Source organism: Carex rostrata, chromosome 2, assembly GCF_964058835.1.
Source record: "Carex rostrata chromosome 2, lpCarRost1.2, whole genome shotgun sequence".
In the NCBI taxonomy this organism is placed as follows: Eukaryota; Viridiplantae; Streptophyta; class Magnoliopsida; order Poales; family Cyperaceae; genus Carex; species Carex rostrata.
This window is the reverse complement of record NC_135919.1, coordinates 4,727,862-4,745,029: the sequence shown is the minus strand read 5'-3', so window position 1 is coordinate 4,745,029 and position 17,168 is coordinate 4,727,862. Positions and strand designations below refer to the sequence as shown.

The window sequence follows — 17,168 nt, the reverse complement described above, 5'->3', positions numbered from 1 at the left end:
TTGGTCGGGAGAAACTGGAACTAATTCCCAAGTTTAATTGGAAAGGAGAGCCTTGTAGTCTTTGTGTATCGCTTCGACCCAATGAGAGTGCTCCTTGGCTTGATTGTAAGTTTTGGGCTCAACTTGTTCAAATGTTGTGGTGACTAAAGCTACGTGATCAGGAAACTTCTTAATTTTGCGAGAATTATCACGAGTGTGAGTGATCATTTGGTGAGAAGAGGTTCGAAGTGGCTCAATTTGAACAAAAACTGGGATCTGACTGGCTAGAATCAGCTCTCTGTTAGATTGAGTTGTTATTTGGCGGGTGTATACTTTTAAACTGCAGCTGGGATCCGGTCCAACTCTTGAAGGACCCGACATTTTGGAGGCATCAATAAGGATGGCAGCGGCGAATTCGTATCCTCTGAGATATCTCAAACTATGCGTGACTTCATGGAAAATCACAACCGTTTAAATACGTTTTGCACGAATCTCAAAGCACACATAATACTGACCCCTACATCACCCCCCGAATAGGCACCGAACACGTCGGTCACACAAAAGTTGAGATATCTCAGAGGATATGCACTCGGCAGCGGCGGAAGGAGTAGGGAGAATACTTGGATCTTCTCCAACGGTAGAAGGACCGGAAAAACCTCTTGAAGCGCTGGATGCCAATCGACCGGATCGGGGAGAGGCAGAGGGAAAAGGCAGATCTGTAGTGGCTGCTGGGAGGGCAAATGTTGGATCTGCTGCGGCAGGCACATGGAGCTGAGGTTGTGACAAAGAAGCAAGTGGTAACATATGAAGTGTTGTTGAAACAGTGGTCTGAGCTGCTGAGTCTGAACCTGGACCTGCTTGAATTTCTTTGAAAGGAAACTGTGTTTCATCAAAAAATTACGTGTCGAGATACAAAAATTATGTTAGTATCAACATGAAAATACTTGTAACCCTTTTGAGTAAGTGCATATCCAAGAAATACACAAGGTTTGGAGCGTTGTTGAAGTTTGTGATCATGATACGGTCTAGTAAACAGGAAGCATAAACAACCCAAAATCCGTAGGGTGTGTTTGGATCTTGCAAGGATTAGTGCAAGAAGAGTGAATTTTGGGTTAGTGGTTGAGAATAGTGCTAACCTAAGGGATTCAAGAATAGTGCAAACTTGGACTATTCCGGATTAGTAGAAATGTTGTTTGGATTGTATATTTGAAATAGTAATGGAGGGAAGGAATATAATAATAATTTATTTGTTTTTATCTTTTCAACTAACTTTTATATTTACCATGGCTTGTTAAATATATGTGAAGCATCATATTTTCCAATAATACCTCAATTGTTTTTAACCGATTAGAAAATATTTCTTATTATCTCATTTAATACCAATTTAATCACAGTTAAAATATAATTAAGCAATAACACCCTTTAATAACAAATTTCGAAATAAATTTTTTACTATTTAATAACAAATTTCAAAATAAATTACAATACAAACTAAGATGAGGTTTTTTTTTCCGATCAAAATTGATGAAACTCTCAGCAAAATATACCTAGAAAGATTTATCACTCATGTTGATTGGTTCAGCAGAACTACCTGTTATGCTTTGTGTTGACAATGATTAATTTTTTTTAAGAAAATAACCTTATACTTAATAGATAATTCAAGAACCAGAACAGAAAATTTTAACCTTCCAAGACCAAGCAGGTTCTATATGTAAATATGTAATTCACTTATAAAATTACTTGTTACTTAAAAAACCCATGAGCTTGATACAAGAGTCCCGCCAGTGTCTAAAAACAGAGAGAGAGAGAGAGAGAGTGAGAGAGAAGAAAACAGAAGAAGAAGAAACAGACAATTCAGACAGATTCGCAAAGTTTTCTCTAATCACACCTATAAACTTCAGCATTTTGAAATAGAAGAAGACCCTGACCTAAAGAGACAGAAGAAGAAGAACAGACAATTCGACAGATTTGTAAAGTTTTCTCTAATTACACCTAGAAACTTCAGTATTTTCCACCAACAGATAAGGCGTTGGCAACTCATCAAATAGAGCTCTCACATTGTTGCAACACACTTTCCCCATGCGCTCTCTCCTTATCCTACATCCCTGTAATGCATTAAAATCCCATGGTGAAAAACCAAGTATCGGATATCTTGTATGAAATATTCACCAAAGAACAATTTTTCCCTAATGCAAATAATTTCTGTACTCTTCCAACAATGGACTGCCACACAAAAGCAAAATGTCTATTCCAATTAATTGTTTGCACCGATAATTTTTTTTAATGGTTGGTGGCAAGTTTGCATCGATACTAAGCGAGCCCAGAAGCAAGGAACAGGAAAAATGAGAATCAAAACAGTATCTAACCAATAAAAAGTAGTATAACTTAGTACATAGCAGCGCGTTATAATAAGGGAAAATTTCTATTGTGCCCATGTAAACTTCTAAAATAGCCAATATTCCCATCAAAACATCATATTAATATCCTATAACCCCATCAAAACTTCACATTGTTTCTTTAATCCCTTTTTGTCCATTTAACATTTTATTTGGTTATTTTCAAAAATAAATTGACTAATATACTCTTTCCTTGTAACTCTCATCTTCCAAATGACCTGTGCTATTTTAATAACCTCACTGATTTTGTTGGAAAACTCTTTATTTGGTTCAATTTCAAAGAACTTGAGAGGTGCTTGAGCTTTGTAAGAGTGAGATTTCACCTAAATTACCTGAAGGTATTCCTCAGTTTGGTTCAATTCAAGGCTAATATACATATTAGAGTGCATCCCGTTTATATACTCAACAACGAAATAGCTGCTAATCTGTTATAGTTCTGGTTCCTATCAATTTTTGGGTTCTCAAATCTCAATGCAACTCCTTCCTTTAATTAAGAATTACATATGAAACAGGCCCAGGGGCGAATCAATTTTCAACTCCTAAAGATATCACTATTTTTCTCCTAAAATTGGAATTGTTAATTATGAAATCAAAGACTTACACTTGATGTACAAGCAGCGATCGATACAAAACCAAAGGCGGGTCGTTAGCTCTGTTAATGAATTTTGTATGGTTAATGCCTTTCAACCCAGCCAGTGCCTTTCAATTGGAAGGTATAAATTACACGCATATCAAAAAAAGTATATTAGGCCTTGAAACTAATTAAATTGAGGAATATTTCCATTTAGGTAATTTACGCCAAGTCTCAAACACATTTTGAAGCTTTTTAGAATTGGATCAATTAAAAAGTTATTTAGTAAAAAAAGAACTTTTGAGGTTATGGGAATGAAACAAGGGAATCAAATCCACTGCTATTCTCTTTCCGTGAACAGTAACTCTGCTATCCCTGCTTTTTCGAATCCAACCGTTCAATTTTTTTCAGGAACAAATCTCAAAGCAACTTTTTTCAGAACTTTTATGTTCACGCATCTCGAAACAATTCAATGACTGGATTTGGAAAAGTAGGGATAACAGGAACAGTGTTCATGCACAAGAATATAAGATAATTGTATCATATATATTTTGTTCATGAATTGGATGATTAATAAAGATATCATTTTGTTCCTTGAGTATTATTGCATTTATGAATCATTTCGAGTTAATGACTGGAATTGTGGAACTTCATAATATAGATGATAAATACTCTTAATAGTCTCTAATCATGGTAATTAGCAGGAATACTAATTAACCGTTAAAAGGTTAGTATGTGGATTAAATGATGGTCAAGTTTTACAGACCATAGACAAATAGTAGTCATTTTAATCACATAGATACATGTTACAAATATGGTATTTGACGGACCCTAAATGGAAATTGTGTTTGTGTCATTAACGTTTTCATTCAGTGTTAAGTTCTAAAATATGAGTTATTCGTCTTTCCTACATAAGAAGTGTGTACTTGTGAGTGTTGTCTAACGCTATCCGTAAAAAGTAGCTATAACGGTGGCATTTCAGTATACATGACTTGTGCGGAGAAAGAGATGTTCACCAAGAGTACTATTATCCTTTGTATTACTAGACGAGTAATAGTATCGCTCGGCCCCTTAATGGAGTAGTATCTGCATGCGGTATGATTAACAAGAGTTAATCATATTTAATAATCTGCCCAAGATCAAGAAAAGATTAAGTTTGCAAGGATGACACACCTACCTTAAAACCGATCTAATACTATGAGACGAAATAATTAACACGAGTAAATAGTTTACTGGATCGTGATATTGTACTGTACAAAATCATCTGTGTAATTGGGTGGTCATAATGCATTCTGCCAGGTGCCGCTTATGATTTGTAGAAGTTAAAATAGTTTTAATATTATTTACCAACATAACAAAGATTCTATCGGGTCACACCGAAAGGAAAGTAATCATATAATCTTATAGTTAATTATAAATTATTATAATTAATAATAAGAAGTTTATAATTAATTATAAATGATATAATTAATATAAATGTCATATAGATGACAAGCTTAAACATATTCACCATGTTTGGTTGGTTGTAGCCTAAAGGGTGGAATAAGGAGTTTATGCCTCGTTATTCCACCAAACGTGCCTTAATTGAGCCGGACTAAGATGGCATAAGCCAATCTTTAGGCTGGCCTAAATTAAACCTGTTAGTTTGTAATAATCTAGAAGTCAATAATACGATAAATTATCATAAAGCTTTGTTCATGAATTGAATGTTTATTTATATATCATTTTGTTGCCTTGAGTATTATTGAATTTATGAATCATTTCGAGTTCATGACTGAAATTGTGAAACTCCATAATATAGATGATATATACTCTTAGAAAGTCACTGACCAAGGTAATTAGCAGGAACACTAATTACCGCGATAAGGTTAGTATGTGGATTAAAAGATGGTTAAGTTTTACAAACCACCTGACACGAGATGTCATTTTAATCACATAGATACATGTTCTAGGAACATGGTATTTGACAAACACCGAATGAAACATTAAATAGAATTGTGTTCGTATCATTTATGTTTTCATTCAGTGTCAGGTTCTACAGTATGAGGTATTTATCGTTCCCACTGAGAAATATGTATGTGTGATTGTTATCTAACGCTGTTCGTAAAAAGCAGTCATAACGGTAGCTTTTCCATATGTATAGTTTAGCTGAAGAAGTGATAGTTTACCAAAAATACTATTTGTCCCTCGTATTTTGTACGAGCTATAGCATCACTGGGCCCCTTAATAGAGTAAGATTATCTGCTAGCAGTATAATTACAAGAGTAATTATATTTGATAATCTGCTCAAGATCAAGAAAAGATAGTTAGCAAGGATGACACACATCTACCTTGAAACTAATCTGATAGCTATAAGACAGAAGAACAGACACAAGTAAATAGTTTACTGGATCGTGATATTGTACAGTACAACATCATCTGTGTAATTGGATGGTCATGATGTATACTGCCAGATACCGCTCATGATTATAGAAGTTAAAACAGTTTTAACTCTATTTATCAACATAACACAGATCCTATTGAGTCACACCATATAGGAGTTAATCGGAGAATCTTATTGTGATTGATTATAAATTGGTTATGATCAATAGTAAGATGGTTATAATTAATTATACGTGTTATAATTAAATTATAAATATCATATAAAATGACAAGCAAAAACAACGGTTAATTTATAAACGTACACGGTACGTTGTATAAAAGTTACCGAAACAACAACCGCAAAAAATATAATTGTTCAGAATAATTATACAAATATTATTTGTATTCGGGCCGAGGGCATTCGGGTCTTTTCAGATTCGTCCTTATCCGCATGACATGTCATCGATCCTATCCAGATGACACGTCATCAATCCTATCCACATAACACCTCATCCAATAATACTGGCTAATTGATATATAATATTGGCATCAGCTGTGATACAGTAAAAAAAAAAAGGGAAAATAATAGAATATGAGATGTTGGTTTCATAGGATAGAGTAAGTATGAAAATCCTCGGTGGACGGTGGGGTCGAATCGGAGCTGGTGGCGCATCTCTCTGCCCCCAACACCTCCCTTGTACCTGTTGGTTTGTATGGTGTACGGTTGACCCGATCTATTATCCAAAACTCGAAATCTAAATAAATTTATGTGTATGTGAGACATGACATAAATTTGTATCTCAGCATAACGTGAAAAATTAAATTGATTAGCTCAGTTATAATTCTTTTTTTTTTAATTGCTTGGTAGTAGCTATCAAGTTTACAAAAAGTAAATTTGTTTACAACAGTAAAAGAAAAAAAAAACAGTGAAATAAAAAATCAGAACTATATCCGATTTCTCCTTCCATAACAATACATCCACAATGTTATCTCCTCCCGTATCTTACCTGCTAGCAACCATGTAGATACCGATTTCAAAGAAAAAATAGCAACCATGTGGGTATTATTTTATTTCTGAATTAATATGGCCCAATTATAATTCATTGAATGTTTTATTTGTAGACAATTGTAAATAAATAGGCCAATGTTAAAACCATTGACATATGGGTCAAGTCCATAAATTTGTTCATTGGCTCATTGAACCTAAAATACTACTCATAAAAGTAACCCTAACTTTTGAGTATAAAACCACCTCATCTAAGACAATTGAGGCGCCATCTCTCTTTCATTCTCTCATGTGTTGAGAAAAAACTCTAATAGTTAGCTTGAAGAAAAAGTAGAGTCTCTTAGCAAGGAAAATTTGGATTCTCTTCTCGAATCCTTAGTAAATGCTAGTGGAGACTTTCTTGTTTGGAGGCAACAACTCTATATCTCAAGTCTCTATTTCTTAATTTAGAAACCAAGATTTCAGGTATCTCCATTCTATTATTAAGCACGTTGGGTGTCCGATCCGTCAACGGCTACGATTGAAAGATGAAACTTTGGATTTGATCTCAGCCCTCCAATTACATAATTTGTCTTCTTTTGATTAAATGCATCTATTTTATGTATAAAAGTCTAAATTTAGTTAAAAGCATACTCACCACATGTGCTGTCACACAATATGTTACAATTAAAATTGAACAAATTTTGAAATTTAGCGATATATTTATTCATTTTCTTATTTCTTTGTTTCTATATTTCCCCTCTTCAATTGAGAAGACTCCACCTTCCATTTTCTTATTTCTTTGTTTCCTTACTTCTTCTTCGTTTCTATACGGATTATAATGGAAATCAATTTTTTTTATTTCCTTATTTCTCTTTCTTTGTTTCTATACATATTGGTGTGGGCAATTTAAAATATATGTTCAATATATAATATATCAATGTGTGTGTGTGCGTGTGTATTCTAAATTAGAAACAAAGAAGAAAAATACAAAATTGGAACGTGTGTGTAAGTATATATTTCTCTTATAATATGTGTGTATATATATATCCTATACATACACATGATAATAATTTTTATTTATGTTTTTTTTTGTATCATATTATATGTCGATATTGAATTGTTGTATGATATTTGATATTAGATTCGAATCGAGCTATTATTTGATATTATTGGTATTAGAGATCACGATTAAAGTTAATTAAAAATACAAAATCATATAAATTTTCTATTAACATGTGTCTTAATTTTTAGATAATTATTATTTTCATTGATATATTTGTTTCTTATAATATATTCCCGTTGCAACGCACGGGTATGATACTAGTAAACTTTAAGCAAGTTAAATTGTTAAATAAGGTTTATCGTTAGTCAAATAAGTAGATCTATGTAGATTTCTTTTGAGTTAAATTTTTAAAATTTGATCTTGTATGAAACCTATATTCTTTGATGAAGTTCATTTTTATCTCAATTTTTTTTAGGTTTTATTTATACCTTGTGCAATTATGAGTTATCATACTCTAATATGAATTACAAGAATTAAAATAATTAGAAAAAAAATGTAAATTAATAGTTTAAATTTCACTCAAAGTTATATTTTTTTTTTATTGATATATATAGTTTCTGTATTTGAAGCAATACTACCTTCAATCATAGTCTTTCGGTAAGGCATTGGGCATAATTGTGGGTACAATTTGGGACTTTGTAACTTTTTCGTTTTTTTTTAAATTAAACGACAAATTGAGCTCTAAAAGTGATTCCAGTCGGTTCTTATATGCACAAAACTCATGTAATTATTCGCGCAAACTATAGCCACCGACCCAATCAAACAAACAAAATATTGCAAAGCTATTATATAGGTAATAAAATGTAAGGTGCGTTTTAGTATGATCAGATACTTATGTTAAATATGAAATAAACTAAGTAGAAAACTCATATCACTTCGTTGACATTTTCAAATTGAAAGAATTTGTGGTATACTCTTCAAAGACCTCAAAATTAATTTTTTTCCCTTTAAAATTCATATATTATATTAATTCTTCTAAAATTAAAAAAAAAAACTCAAAATATTCTAAATTGATTGACTTTTCTACAAGTACTCATTATACTCTTTATTAAACAATAAAAATATGTAGTCTTTGTAAAAAAAAATTTCATGCTTTTCTAACTGATCGAATTTCAATAACAAATATGTTTTCTTTCTCTTCTTGCGACGCATACACAGTGATATTTAAACATATACTTCTGTGAGTGTTACAAACAAGAAATAAATATTTTGCTCTCAAAATCGACTAATCAGAAGACTAAGCATGATACTTTTTTTAAAATAAAGAGTAAACTAGGTACTTTATAAGTTTAAAATGAATTTTAATAAAAAATTAATATATTGGATAAATTTGTGTGTTTTTAAAAATTAAAAGGGTAAATATGATATCATGAATTTTAAAGAGATAAATATGTAATTTCAAATTTTTTGAGTATATATGAAATCCACCCTTTGAAATTTATATAAATATCCAATATAAGGGCATGCTTCAATACATTACATCGAAAAAATTAACCTAAAAATATATGTAATCTATATTTGAAAAGAACAAAATTTGAAAAGCATCAACGTCTATATTTACAATTACTTATTAGTAAAATATCTCATAGATTGTCAAATGTAAAATATGAAATCACAATTTTTTTGACACTTGAAAAAAAGACTTTGAAAGGTGAATATGCCATAACTTTTTATCTAAAATTACCTATCATACAATATATTATCTCTTTATTATTCCTCTCTATAATTGATAATTTCATGTCATACACAATTGCTATTATTTATATCGGTTTTTCATGAATATATTCCAAATTTTATTTAGTTTTTAAATTGTAAGTGGAAACTAAATGCCTATAAATTATATTAATCTTGCTGCATGTTATAAATTGGATAGAATTCAATTGCCAGAATTAAAACTGCTGAATTAATTAAACCTATTTCATGTTCATATTAGTTGAGATATCTAAAAATAAGTTATCAATATAAAATATTAGTAGGGTTAATTTTTTTTTTATTATTTTCGTACTCCAATCATGTCTCACACCCTTATGTCCATTCTCATAATTTAAACAACCGATTCAAATTGCTTAATATGATCTCCCATTGTGGGACTAACTAAATGATCCAAATCAAGGACAATATTCTCTTATTTAACCAATCACATAGATTATTTTTCAGCACAATTAATAGATGAGAAATTACAAATTAGATAATTATAAAATACATAATTTTTTAATTTTTTTTCTTATTTAAATAGGTGAGAAATTTAAATAGAAATATATACTATTCACAATTAAATATCCACTTCAACACATTCTCATAATCAATTCTGTACATATTTGTATTTATAGATGACAAAATGAGTTTCCATTCCCATCAAATTCAATCTTATGCTATCTCATCACAAAATAGGAATCACTTTGTTTTTCGTTGTGGAATGAATTTAATTTTTACAATTCTACTCATCTAAAATTATCTTCTTTTCAAATGCTTGGTAGAACTCATCTAAAATTATCATTGGCACGAAGGAATGCACTAAAGAAGAGAAAACCTCAATAACATCTAAAAAAAGAAGAAAAGAAAACCTCAAAAATATCTCTTCACACAAAAGAAACTTCCAAAGCCACCACACAAAACCCTTGAAAGATATTTCTTCTCAGAACCTTTCTTATACCACCTTCACTCTTTCTACTTCCAATTCATCACTTGATCTTTAAATTTATCTTAAAACACTTCAAAGAAACCCAAAATCATGGCAGCCATGGCTACTTCCTCCCTCCTCTCCAGTTCAACCAAGCCTATCCAAAACCACCGCCTTGTATCTCCATTCCGTACATATGTGCAGAGAACCTCAGTCTCTGCCTCTCTTCCCCCCCCCCCCCCCCCCCCCCCCCCCCAAAATACAACCTCAGCTCCTTCAAATTTGATCCGATCAAGGAATCAATCGTGTCTCGTGAAATGACGCGGCACTACATGACTGACATGATCACATATGCAGACACTGATGTGGTCATTGTCGGAGCCGGTTCTGCGGGCTTGTCATGTGCCTATGAGTTGTCAAAGGACCCATCAATCAATATTGCGATAATTGAGCAGTCGGTTTCCCCTGGAGGTGGGGCCTGGCTTGGCGGTCAACTGTTCTCGGCTATGGTGGTGCGTAAGCCGGCACATGTATTTCTTGATGAAATCGGTGTGCCATATGACGAGCAAGACAACTACGTCGTCATCAAACATGCCGCTCTCTTCACTTCTACCATCATGAGCAGGTTACATTTATTGACAACATATTGCTCCAATAACTTCACATGATTAATTTTTAGCCATGTTTAATTAGTAACATAAATTAATAAATAAAGCAGAGAGAGAACAGGGGACTATCATTTTTTTTAGTGTTTGCTCTCAATAATCAAATTGAAGAACAGTTGCACTGGAAAGGTTTCAATTTTTAAAGGACTATCATAATTTTCATCCTCAATTAATTAAAATATGTTGTTATTACTTATTATGTTTGACGACAACCAATTTAACACTTGCATTTGGATAGGCACATACTTAAAGTCTAAATGAAAATAAAAAAAAAAAACCCAAAAAGATGGAAGAAATAGAACTAACAATAGCCCATCATTGTAGGTTGCTTGCCCGACCCAATGTGAAGCTGTTCAACGCAGTGGCAGCCGAGGACTTGATAGTGAAGGAAAACCATGTGGCGGGTGTGGTAACAAATTGGGCTCTGGTCTCCATGAACCACGACACACAGTCGTGCATGGACCCGAATGTGATGGAGTCCAAGGTGGTTGTTAGCTCTTGCGGTCATGACGGCCCATTCGGAGCCACTGTTTGTGAAGCGGTTGAAGGACATTGATATGATTGACAGCGTGCCAGGGATGAAGGCGCTTGACATGAACACAGCTGAGGATGCTATTGTTAGGTTGACCAGGGAGGTTGTACCAGGGATGATCGTTACTGGTATGGAAGTCGCTGAGATTGACGGTGCTCCCAGAATGGTATTAATTTTGTTACTTTTTTTCTTTTCTTTTGTTTAATTTTTGCTGGGCATGTATATGTACTTATGTAGGAACAATTTTATTTTTACATTTAAACAAGCGTGCCAGTAAATCTGATCGTTCTGAGCTTCCACTACAGTTATGTCAAAAAAAAAAAAAAAAAATGAAAATGACGGGTTATTTAGTTTGTAAATTAGCCATGCAATTTAAATTATTAGATAGACAATACAGTGTATGATATAAGAGAATTTGAGACCAGCAAATGTGCTAAATTTGATCAAACAAACAAAATTCATTTTGTGATAGATTGACTGATTGTGCATGCATGGCGCTTAAAATTCAGGGACCCACATTTGGAGCAATGATGATATCCGGACAGAAGGCGGCCCACCTGGCATTGAGGGCTCTTGGAAGACCAAATGCATTGGACAGTACCATCGGGTCGGCAATACCCAAGGCCGAGCTTGTACTGGCATCATCTGAGGGTGGCGAAATCGTGGAAGGTTGATTGGTTGATTGAGCTTGTGCCAGTGATGTTGAAGGGTTAATTAATTTGGTGCGTTGGTTTGATTCAAATGATTTGTTGGCATGAAAATATCAGCATTCCCTTTCTCGGGTTACTTTTGAATAAAATTGAACATTTTACCCTCTTGGTTGAGTTAAATTTTTTTGAACGTTCAAAGGATTTGTTCGCTTTTATTGATTGATGAAGTATGGAAATTGGGTTTTGAATTTTGATTCCAGACAGCCTGAATTATTTTGATAAAGAAAGAAGAAATTAATGTGTACTGAGTCTTAGGCTTTTGATTCCAGACAGCCATACCATAACAAAGTATATTCCCAAAGAAAAATTCCAGCGACAGATAAATTTTGAGTTCGAATCCAGCTCAATTAGGGGTGAAAACGGAGCGGATACGGAGCAGATAATGCTGATACCATATCCGCATTCGTCGGATACGGAACGGATACGAATACAGATACGGATTCGAATACGGATATAAAACGAATAATTGTCGGATAATTAAGATTTATGAACTTCTAAGATACAAATATTAATTAAAACATTAAATATAAATATTAATGAACTTATAAAAGATGGGAGATAATCTATCCATATAATATATATATCAAATAAATACATGGTAACAAAAGATGTTGTGGTCTAGTAGTTTGAGTCTTAGTCCAAAGATTTTGAGATGGGAGAACATGGGTTCAAATCCCACCTATAGCAAATTATAATTCATGGTCCAGCCAAACTATCTGAATCCGGATATCCGCTCCGTTTAGGACTCCGTATCCGAATCCGGATCTTTTATGGATTTCCGATAATTATCCGAATCCGGATTATCCGGATTCGGATAATTCCCGGATACGGAGCGGATATCCGCCGGATAATCCGGCTCCGTTTTCACCCCTAAGCTCAATAAATCTTTTGTCTCTGCTCACATTTTTTATTTTTTATTTTATGAATCTGACTCCTGATATTTTTTTCTTGAGTTGTATTTATTACCGTCCTTATTATATAGTTAGTTTTATACTTTTATTAGTATAATAGAACTAGAATGTACTTAAGTTTACTAAGTTTTTTGTACAAGTTAAATTTAGAATGATGATAAACGGTTGAAATCAGTCTATTTTATATATAATTTGTTTACAGGTTAAATTTATAATTAATTTAGTATAAAATTTAAATGGTCAAAAAATGATGAAAATATACATAAAATTAGGAAGCTGATATGAGTACCCGCACTCTAGTATCCGCATTGTATCTGCACCTTAACTGTTATAACTGCTTGGACTGCAAAAACTATAACGCTGAATTTTTTTTTAAGTATTTATATCTATGCACAAAACTATGTATATCTATGTACGAAAATATTTATACCTATGAGTTGTACAATTTTTACGTAAATAGTTTTCTCCAACTAAATCTCTCAAACTGTACCCGTACAATAAAAACCTGGGGGGGGGGGGGGGGGACTATACACGTTTTTAAAGGTGTTTTTTTTTCCCCTCCGTGCAATCTTGTCCATGTTTTTGACGATATATGAGGATTTTGCGAATCTAAAACTATGAACATCTTTTACGCAATTTTTCTGAGATCCATGATGAAGTATCTTCAGGCTCGTCGTCATGCAAGTATTAATACCACGAGAAATGATCAAGTTACAACAATTTTATCTTAATAAATAGTAAAAAAAATTCAAAAAAATATAAAATGTGGTCTCCAAGCACATTTTATTGTAGAGATCACATCTAACGGTTTTTATTTACGATTTGGACTTTGAAAATGTAAAAAATGATTGTGGTAACTTGTTGTAACTCAAAAATTATTATAACTTGATCCCTCCAATTATACCACATCGTGCAAGTATTACATCTGAAAGTATTAATATAAAGTATTGTAAATATTTATACATATGCACTGAACATGTGAAGTCAATTATTATTGTTAGAGAAAAGTTGACGCTGAGACGATTGGAGAATGTAGACACAGAGATACGAGGTACCTACACCTTCATTAAAAAAGAAGTTGACATGAGGATGATTAGGAGATTGAAAAAGATGATGATCATATCAAGTTACATATGCAAATATTAATATCTTATTTTATAAGTATTAATATCTTATGTTTCAAGTATTTATATTTATGAAGATTCACGTGAAAATGAGTGCGAAAACTTAAAAATAGAGACTATAATTAGTGAGGACAATTTATTATCGCTATAGGTATAATGTAGATACTAGACTGTAGGGATTGAAATAATTATTCTTAAAACTAACTTATAAATCTTATTTTTTCTTACTACTAAAATTTTTACTCAATTTAATTCAAAAATTTATATATTTAAAATATAAATACTCAACTCCTGAACTTAATTTTATACTCAATTTAATTGAACAATTTATATATTTAACATATACATACTCAAACTCGTGAAATAGATTAGTGTCAATGATTTAAATTAATCATTTAAAATTATTTATTTAAATCATTTAAAATTATTTTGATAGATTTTAGAGTTACGGTCATTATGTTTTTATGATCTTAAGAACATTTCTGCTCTTATTAGTATATTACTAATATTGATACTAATGATTGAATACAAAATTAGGTTTTTCATCATCCTTACATTTAAAAATAAAATAAGTTGCTTGGACCCAACAATGTTATGAAGCCTTGTTGGGCCAACATGTGATGAAGCCTGTTTTCCCATCTTAATGTAAATAAAGTAGAAATATTAATTTTTTAAAACTACTTAAAAAAAAAAAATCAACTCAACCAAAAGGGTCAAATGTTCAATTTTATTCAAAAGTAACCCAAGAAAGGGAATGCTGATATTTTCACATGCCAACAAATCCTTTGAATCAAACCAAAGCACCAAATTAATTAACCCATCAACATCACTGGTTCCTCAAACCCTCTATCCCTTCCTTTTCTTTATTGCTAATCTACACCAAACACAGAAAACAGCACAAGCTCAATCAACCAATCAACCCTCCACGATTTCCCCACCCTCAGATGAGGCCAGTACAAGCTCGGCCTCGGGTATTGCTGACCCGATGGAACCGTCCAATGCATTCGGTCTTCCAAGAGCCCTCAATGCCAGGTGGGCCGCCTTCTGTCCCGATATCATCATTGCTCCAAATGTGGGTCCCTGAATTTTAAGTGCCACAATCAATCAATCCATCACAAAATGAATTTTGTTTTGTTTGATGAAATTTAGTACATTTGCTGGTCTCAAATTCTCTTTATATCATGTAATATATTGTCTATCTAATAATGTAAATTGCATGGCCAATTTACAAACTAAATAGCCTGTCATTTTTTTTTTGTCACAACTGTTGTGGAAGCTCAGAACGATCAGATTTACTGGCACGCTTATTTAAATGTAAAAATACAAATGTTCCTACATAAGTACATATACATGTCCAGCAAAAATTAAACAAAAGAAAAGAAAAAAGTAACAAAATTAATACCATTCTGGGAGCACCATCAATCTCAGCGACTTCCATACCAGTAACGATCATTCCTGGTACAACCTCCCTGGTCAACCTAACTATAGCATCCTCAGCTGTGTTCATGTCAAGCGCCTTCATCCCTGGCACGCTGTCAATCATACCAATATCCTTCAACCGCTTCACACCAGTGGCACCGAATGGGCCGTCATGACCGCAAGAGCTAACCACCACCTTGGACTCCATCACATTCGGGTCCATGCACGACTGTGTGTCGTGGTTCATGGAGACCAGAGCCCAATTTGTTACCACACCCGCCACACGGTTTTCCTTCACTATCAAGTCCTCGGCTGCCACTGCGTTGAACAGCTTCACATTGGGCCGGGCAAGCAACCTAAAATGATGGGCTATTGTTAGTTCTATTTCTTCCATCTTTTTGGGTCTTTTATTTTCATTTCAGACTTTAAATATGTGCCTATCCAAATGCAAGTGTTAAATTGGTTGTCGTCAAACATAATAACAACATATTTTAATTAATTGCAGAAAATTATGATAGTCCCCTAAAAATTGAAACATTTCCAGTGCAACTGTTCTTCAATTTGATCATTGAGCAAAAACTAAAAAAATTGATAGTCCCCTGTTCTCTCTCTGCTTTATTTATTTATGTTACTAAACGTGGCTAAAAATTAATCATGTGAAGTTATTGGAGCAATAAGTTGTGAATATAACCTGCTCATGATGGTAGAAGTGAAGAGAGCCGCATGTTTGATGACGACGTAGTTGTCTTGCTCGTCATATGGCACGCCGATTTCATCAAGAAATACATGTGCCGGCTTACGCACCACCATAGCCGAGAACAGTTGACCTCCAAGCCAGGCCCCACCTCCAGGCGAAACCGACTGCTCGATTATTGCAATATTGATCGACGGGTCCTTTGACAACTCGTAAGCACATGACAAGCCAGCAGAACCAGCTCCGACGATGACCACATCGGTGTCTGCATATGTGATCATGTCAGTCATGTAGCGCCGCGTCATTTCACGGGACACGATTGACTCCTTGATCGGGTCAAATTTGAAAGAGCTGAGGTTGTATTTTGGGGTGGAGAGAGAGGCAGAGACTGAGGTTCTCTGCACATATGCACGGAATGGAGATACAAGGCGGTGGTTTTGGATAGGCTTGGCTGAACTGGAGAGGAGAGAGGAAGTAGCCATGGCTGCCATGATTTTGGGTTTCTCTGAAGGGTTTTAAGGTAAATTTTTAAAGATTAAAGAATGAATTGGAAGGGGAAAGAGTGACAGAGTATAAGAAGGGGTTCTGATAAGAAATATCTCAAGCAAAGGGATCACACGGGGAAGCAGGAAGATAGAAAATGTGAGATGTGTAGAAGCTCTGGAGATTTCTCTAGTGTGAAAAGAAATTTGTGAGATTTTTTCCTAGTGCTGTCTCTTTTTGGACCTTGACAATGACACCTGTTTCGGAACCGCTCAAGGCAGATATTTTTGGAGTCCGTATCCGCCCAGTTACCTGAGGTACAATTTATAAAAATGGACGGTCCAGATTAATTCTATCCAGGCTAAACTCAATCGGTAGCTGTTGAAGCCATAGGGGACATGCTTTGAGATTCGTTCCAAGTGAAATGAATGGTCCATATTCAGCACTTGCACCTCAGGTACCTGGGGCACTTGCACATGATTAGAAGTCGCTTTAGATCTAAAGGTCGGATCCTCTCCAGCAGTGCGGAAATCATTAGAAATGTTTATTCAGATCTGACAATCCAATCTGAACCGCGTATTCTGTCAGATCTAATGAAAACCGTCTTAGATCAGATACATCCAACAGGGTATGTATGCTTTGTTTGGAATCC

The 17,168-nt window shown here is 33.7% G+C and overlaps 1 protein-coding gene and 1 pseudogene across 2 annotated transcripts; one reads left to right on the top strand and one right to left on the bottom strand.

Annotated features, from left to right (window-relative positions):
- The first annotated feature begins 719 nt into the window (after positions 1-719).
- LOC144550643 (thiamine thiazole synthase, chloroplastic-like) lies at positions 720-11,879 on the top strand (annotated as a pseudogene). The gene is made up of 4 exons (XR_013510527.1): positions 720-776; positions 9,984-10,603; positions 10,968-11,341; positions 11,685-11,879. The product of XR_013510527.1 is annotated as a thiamine thiazole synthase, chloroplastic-like (transcript).
- Positions 11,880-14,629: 2,750 nt separating this feature from the next.
- Positions 14,630-16,704, bottom strand: LOC144570036 (thiamine thiazole synthase, chloroplastic-like). Its single transcript, XM_078320405.1, has 3 exons — positions 16,031-16,704; positions 15,323-15,695; positions 14,630-15,000 (listed from the first exon to the last, which is right to left on the bottom strand). The coding sequence occupies exons 1-3, from the start codon at positions 16,522-16,524 to the stop codon at positions 14,836-14,838; spliced, it is 1,032 nt and encodes a 343-aa protein (XP_078176531.1). The 5' UTR covers positions 16,525-16,704; the 3' UTR covers positions 14,630-14,835.
- Positions 16,705-17,168: the final 464 nt, after the last annotated feature.